The 7,004-nt window shown below is 48.6% G+C and overlaps 1 protein-coding gene across 1 annotated transcript in view; it reads right to left on the minus strand.

The window, feature by feature from the left end:
• Positions 1–2,395: 2,395 nt before the first annotated feature.
• The window catches only part of YBX1 (Y box binding protein 1), a 6,008-nt gene continuing 1,399 nt past the window's right edge, over positions 2,396–7,004 (minus strand). The window contains 8 exon segments of the mRNA XM_009334130.1: positions 2,396–2,775; positions 4,577–4,621; positions 4,623–4,842; positions 4,948–5,030; positions 5,432–5,601; positions 5,604–5,640; positions 5,642–5,734; positions 5,960–6,049. Coding sequence (XP_009332405.1) covers positions 2,713–2,775; positions 4,577–4,621; positions 4,623–4,842; positions 4,948–5,030; positions 5,432–5,601; positions 5,604–5,640; positions 5,642–5,734; positions 5,960–6,049 — 801 coding nt within the window. The 3' untranslated portion in view covers positions 2,396–2,712.

Genomic DNA, 7,004 nt, shown 5'->3' on the forward strand with positions numbered 1-7,004 from the left:
CCTCCCGCACCCGGCCCCGCTGTGGGATGCTCTGCCCCCCCAGCCTGACCCCCATTAAAGCACCATCACCTATACTGCGACATCTCTGCGATTGCTTTAAGGCTCCGATTGCAGGGTCTGCGAGAGCTGTAGCATCAGTGGCTGCAAAAAAGCAAGGGTGCTGCAGAAGTCACCCACAGAGGAGGCTTTTTTCCCCACTTCCAGCCAGGTTTCACAAAAACAAACCCCAGAAAAGCGTGGCTTTAAGAAAAGATGTCCCCAAGACCCCTAGGGAAGCTGTTGGGACACTAGAGGCAAAGGAGCTCCTCCGCTGCTTCAGAGGAATTTAGCGGAAAGCCTTTTCTGCGCAGAGCAACACTGACTCCGTTTGGCTGGTGGCCCTGATCACTCGCGCACCAGCCTGCTGGAAACCGCCCCTGCGCTCAGAAATTTGGCGGCACAAGGTTTGCATTTAAAAACCGGGTAAAGCTAGTAGCCTGGAGCGTTTGTTGTTATCGTGGGGTTATCAGTGGAGGAACTCTGTAGCCAGACGTGTCAGGCACAAGGAGGTGAGTCAGTCTGAAGCCTAATGGAGGTGCTCTACCTGCAAAGCCGGGTTTTTAAGTCCACACGAAAAGGGAATTCTGGTTTCCAAGTGAATTATTATCCTTCTTCACTTGCAAACCATTATGAAAACAAACCAGAACCCAAAACCACCACCACCACCCTCCCGGCAATTACCGACTGCTTAGTCTTGGCCCTTATCCCTTACTTCTCACCCAAAGGTTAGCACGCAGAAACCAGCGCAGCGCAGGGAAGCCGGGCAGAAAGCTCCCTGGTAGGGGCTTTGTGACCCCGAACGGCAGCAGACCAAGCGCCTGGCCTGAGCAGACGCTGCCGCAGGGCTACAGACAGTCCCTGCAACGGGAAGGTGCAAGAAGAGACTCGCAGCAGCGCTTCTGTAGCGGAGGCAGGCTGCAGAACACACCTACACCCTGAACCAGAAGAGTTGCAAGGCTCCTCCCAAGCCGTCTGTCCCCAGGGAAGGCGGGGACACCCTTCCTAATCTCACACGAAGCCGAAAGGCAGCAAACCTCTTGCTTTACTGCAGCTCCCGCTGTTGGGTGCGACGCAGAAACGGCACTGGCCAACTGCTGTGTCCTGCAGCACGGGAGCAGGTCCGTCAGCATTAGCATAGGTTAAAGCAGCGCCACAGGGACCTGAAAAACGGAGAAACGCGGTCACTAAAGCTGCGTGACAGAAATAAAGAGCGCGACTGACAGTTTGCTGTTAAACAGCAGGACGTCTGCGGTCCAAAGGTTGGACAGCTTACAGCTGACACATCTAGGGGATGGGCAGTCAGAAGCGTGTTAGACGGTATCTAGAGATAAAGCACGGGGCCCTTAGTGGCTGGCACTGGAGCACACAGGGAGACAATTAAAAAGAGCAAGCATTTGCATGGTACAGGCGTAGAGCTCGTTAGTGCACAGAAAGGAAAGCTCTCAAAAGCTGCCCTCGGACAACCAGTCACATTCCTTAGCGGTAATTTATAACTGGTGTTGTTAGAGCACAGCACCACGGGCTGCGGGGCTGAGCAAGCAGAATTAACAGCTCCGAGGCGGGTGGAGCAGCCCCGCCACGCTCTCCCGGCCCTCACCGCGAGGTCAAAGCTCAGCGAGAGCCAGTTTTGCCGCAAGGTGCAGCTCCCTTTCTGCGCTCCTTCAACCCCGCGCGACAGCAGGCTGGGTGGTTAGTCACCGCAGGGACACAAGGAGCCTGTCACCACCCGAAAAGGCTTCCAGGCAGCAGTCTGGGCTCTCCGACGCCTACCCAGAGGCAAAGCAGCCCACACGGAGCCGAGCGCGACGGCTAAGCCAAGCCCACGCACGCACGCGGCTGCTGTTGGAGGCTCTGGATTCCAAACCCAGCTGGGAACCTGCATTTTCCCCTGGTTTTCCCCGGATTCCCCTTCCCGCACACCAGGAGCAAGACACCAGCAACCCTCGCAGTGACTCAGCTGTAGAGACGTCACAGCTGTGTTGTAAGAAGTCAAGAGCAGCCGTGCTCTGCACATCTCCAATGACAAGTTTTGGCGTCTGCAGTTTGGTTTTCCCCCCTTTTTGAAGCACCCTCACACCACCTCGGTTTTGTGACAGCCGTATTCCAGCGGGGACACAGCTGAGCTGCTCCAGCAAACAGCTCTTGGAAATGCACCGGACCGACACCTGCCCTCTTCGCGCCTTTCCACCCAGTTGCAGCAGGGCTCAATTACTTTTTTTTTTTTAAAGTGTTTTTGTGTTTTACTCCAACAGCCTGTATGCTGAAGAAACAGAGCAGTCATTTTTCTCCCCAAACCTTTTACGAGCACTTAAAACCTTTCATACAAAACTGGGTTTAAAACGACAAGCACACAAGGTAATTCTTTAAGACCTTTATTAACAGATGCTTGCAGTTTGACTTGAAAAAATCAGGTGTATATTTCATACAAATTAAAAATGAGGTTCTTAAAAATCTCAACTTGACCAGATATGAAACAATTTAAAAACCTTTAAAGGTATATTGAGAAAAAACAGGCTTTTAAAAAACGTGTTTATCGTTTCCAAAAGGAGACTTCTTTAGGTAAAAATAATAAAAACCCCATGCTGCATAGATAATGCAGATAGTTCTAGTAATCTGGTCAACAGCAAAAAGCAAGCACTTAAGGTCTTCAGTTCCAATTCTTTTGTTCATTTCTTATTGCTGGAATTTCATTTTCTTTTCTTCTTCATTTCTTAAGTCTTTTCTTTGATGACTAAACTGAAAAAGAGAAAAAAAAAAGGATGGTCAGGCAGGTGTCAGAGCATTACAGTGCTGTTTTGTCTACCAAGACTCACCTGCAGTTCACAAATTCTCACTGAGCTAACTTTCATACACGCAGGAAAAAACCTTACCAACTACAGCTCGTTAATCAGCCCACTACGCTCCCACCATCAGCCCGCTTTCAGTGACCAAAACTGCCATCTTCCATGCAAAACGAGTGCAGGGGACTCCAGGAAGAGAAGACGCTAAATTTAAACACAAAGGAATCCCCCTCTGCACTTCTCCCCGCACTGGCCTCCTGCTTCAGCCTGTTTGGTGGCAGCCTCCCGGGGAGAGCTGCCCACACCAGGCTCTGCAGACACACGCAGCTCTGCGCTGCAGGACCAGGCCTGGAAACGTAGCTGGGAAACTCCGAGCCAGCCCCTGGGAAGGCACGAGGACAACTTAAGATCTTCAGGAGACGGCTGAAGAGCAGATTTCTACCGGTGCTTAACAGAGGCAGCGCGGCATCAGTAAGCCACTGCCCAGACCACAGAAGCCACAATTTACATTCTCCAATACTATCAATAGACAGGAAGAGCAACCAAGTGTCATCTTGGGGTTTCTCTGAAGCCCCATGATATTAAGAATTCGTCCAGCGGGTGTTAACCATTAAGACGAACACCAGGATAAAACGAAGGTTCACATCAAGCGCCCAGAAAACACTGCAGCAAGGCTTGAAGAGGTACCAAGTAATCCATCTGCACGACAAACCCAGCAGCATCCCGGCCCTTGAAGAACAAGTCCCCAAGCTCTCACAGCCGGGAGAGGTCTGCGGCTGATGACGACACCAAGCTACTGTCCGCGCCCAACTCCTGCCTTCCCTGTTCATCCCGTTAACGTGACCACTCATTACCGCTCCCACCAGAGCCTAAACGCGTCTTTCCATTTGCCTGCCCTCCAGGCAACGAGCGATGAGCGAGACGCAACAGGAATGGGATGAGAACACTGGTGAGAGAGGAAAACACAGAAAGGAAGAAAAAACAAGGAAGGCGCCAGAAAAAAAAGCGGAACAAGTAGGAAGAGGCCTAGCAATGAAGACATTCCCAAGTTAGCAGAACCGTCCATCAGAAGACAGCCCCAAACAAGCGCCAAACCACAGCCAGTCTACCTTGCAACAAAAACAATGTTTTAACATCAACCTTTACGCAATCCCCCCAAGCAGCAAGCCGCACCAGTACTGCAGTACTTCAGCCACAGGCACCCCGGACGCACCATAAAAAGGACCATCTCTACCGGTTTTTCCAGCACTTTGTTTAGATAAAGAGCTGCTACTGAGACCCTCCTGCAAATTCTGCATCAACTTTCTAGAAATTAATGCCTAGAGGTCTTAACGCTATTCACTATCCCTTTCGGATAGAAGCTCAGACACTTAGAGCTGAGTAAATCCCAGTACCTGTTTCTCCTAGCTACCGTCAAGTCACCATACCAGCACCGCTGGAATTTCTGTTTCTGGGTGGACAAAGACTGCTGTAAGCCTGAACTACTGAGCACAGCCAAGATTTTAAGATTAACAGTATTCTAGGCAGTGACTCCACCAATGAAAATTAAAGCCTGGTAACGGAGTCCTCCCAATTAATCAACATTTGTACAGCAAAACCTCACGGTTTTGTTTGCTCACAAGTGCTGCCAGTTTGGTTACAACACGCATGAGCAAGAACAGTCCAAACCTTTTAAGGCAAAAATTAAAGGGAAGCAACAAAAGAAAAAAAAAGAGTCGGTCGTCAAATTATATCCTCAAGAACCTCCCGACACGCACCCGGATGATGGTAGAGATGGTAAGCCGGTATTTACTCAGCCCCGCCCTGCTCGGCCTCGGGAGCGGACGTGTTCTCAGCTGGTGGTTCGGCTGTCTTCGTCTCTTTGCCATCTTGTGGTTTAGGGTTCTCTGGGCGTCTGCGTCGGTAGTTGAAGTTACGACGGTACCGACGTTGAGGTGGCTGCTGACTTTGGGTCTCATCCCCTTGGTTCTCTTTATCTTCTTCGTTCCCATCCTCTCTAGGCTGTCTTTGACGAGGAGGACCCCTGAAAGTCAAGCTAGGCTTTAACAATGCAGCATCTGACCATCGCCATGTTCCGTCTCTGTTGCTACAAGGCAAGGTTAAAAAAAAAAGTTGATCTGCAGCATACCTGCGAAATCGTGGTCTATAACCTCGATACATGTTCTGCCTGACTGGTCTGCCTTGTTCTCCTGCACCCTGGTTGTCAGCACCCTGGAAGACATTAGGCAAGAAACCATCATGCAAACCACATGCAAAAGCCTATTAACGCCACAACCAGCCAAGCCTGAGGAAGATGGCTGTAAGGGGGGCTGTCAGGCTAAGTCTGAGGCGTACGACGAGGTGGGCAGAGGTCCTAGGGCGCAAGAGTACGCACCATTAGAATTTGTGTTTCTTCCAGTTAATCACATAGGAAGTCAACACAAATTCAAACACACACTGTTTTTTAAAAGCTGTGACGTTAAGAGCTTCAGCTTATCGACATCTGCTCCACTGTTTCATCTCACTGCCAAACCTTACCAAAAACATCTTGAGTATCCACAAAAAGCTGCGTCCCATCACCCTGCTCCAAAACAATCAAGCCAGTTTAGCATCACACTTTAAGCAAGTGTTACCTCCACTATCTCTCCCTGCACGGGAGGGTTGGAATATTGTGGTCGACGCCCGTAGGGCCTACGCATATAGTAAGGTGGGTACCGCCGCCTGCGATAGGGACGGCGTTGCTGGGCTTGACCTTCTGGTATGTTCTCTGCTCCTTCGTTCTTTTCCCCACTCTCACTATTCTGGTAGTTTTGCTGGTAGTTGCGTGGAGGACCCCTACGACGTGGATATCGTCTGTAATGGTTACGGTCTGCTGCGTATTTACTGCCTTGCACTGGAACTCCACCAGGACCTGTCACATTAGCTGCCTCCGCACCCTAAAGAGCGGGGAGAGCGTTAGGTAGGTAAACGGTCAGCATAATTTCAGTTATAGCATAATATAATTTAGTACTGAACAATTATTTACATCCACATTGTAAAGCAATGAAAAACCATTCATCTCCTTGGATGTCATCAGGCATCAACTCAAACCACAGGCACCACACCAAAGCCTGCAGACCACGTTTTCCGCGCATACTCTAACACCCGAGAGATGTGTTTACCTTTTCTCCCTCAACCACATCAAACTCCACGGTCTCTCCATCTCCTACGCTGCGGAGGTACTTCCTGGGGTTATTCTTCTTTATGGCAGTCTAACAACATAACATCGCAGAATTACATTTACAGGCACAGCGTGAAAATACCACTTAGCATATCTGAAGAGGTTTTTTTTTTTTTTAGATTAAGGAATTTGATTATTTAATATCTTAGGAGGAAGACCTGTACTCCTGAAAAAGCAATTATAACACCGTGAAAATCCAGGAAGGCATAAAGTTTACCTGTATATATAATACAGTTATATAATAACGGTATTACTATAGTTCTGGCCCATCTGAAATGTGTAACTGCTGACTAGAAACATCTGTCAACATGCTGCCTGCTAGCTGAAAAAGCAGTTTGAAAACTAACAAAACACCCCCACGATACACACTGGCCATAGTATTCCTAAGCAGAGTTTAGCATTAAACACCCCCATAGTATTTATACATTCCTCTGAAGTATATACACCAATATATAAGCCTTTCCAATCATACACTCAGATTTCCAGCCCTCTACCATTTCCCACACCACCGCAGCGTGCGGCAGCCTACGTGGAAACGAGGCTGCCCCAAGCTACATAGACACATCGATGGCCATAAACCAAGAGATTTCTTCCTCTGAGGCTTCCAATACCACGCTATTTACCGTGTAATCACAAATCTACTCTAGCTGTGTATTATACACCAAGGATTAGCCCTTCCAAGGTGTCAGCACCAGGCAAGCCTTTGTATCGGTATCTGCATGTTAAATGACATTACTAGAAAACACTGAATTTTCTGTGCTATTCAGCAGTGGATTAAATTTTTGACAGATGAGTTAATACTCAATATACACCGCTCTCAGCCACATTCTGCTTATCAAACACTTTAACTGAACAGCAATACAAGTGTAACAACTTTACAAAAAATACCAGCAACAGAATTTGACTACTTTTTTTTCCCCCTAAATGGAACAAAATCTACGGAAAAACATGCCCACAAGTCTCAGCCTATAAAACAGTGGTTTTAG

The sequence above is a fragment of the Pygoscelis adeliae genome, unplaced genomic scaffold (assembly GCF_000699105.1).
Source record: "Pygoscelis adeliae isolate BGI_AS28 unplaced genomic scaffold, ASM69910v1 Scaffold291, whole genome shotgun sequence".
NCBI lineage: Eukaryota > Metazoa > Chordata > Aves > Sphenisciformes > Spheniscidae > Pygoscelis > Pygoscelis adeliae.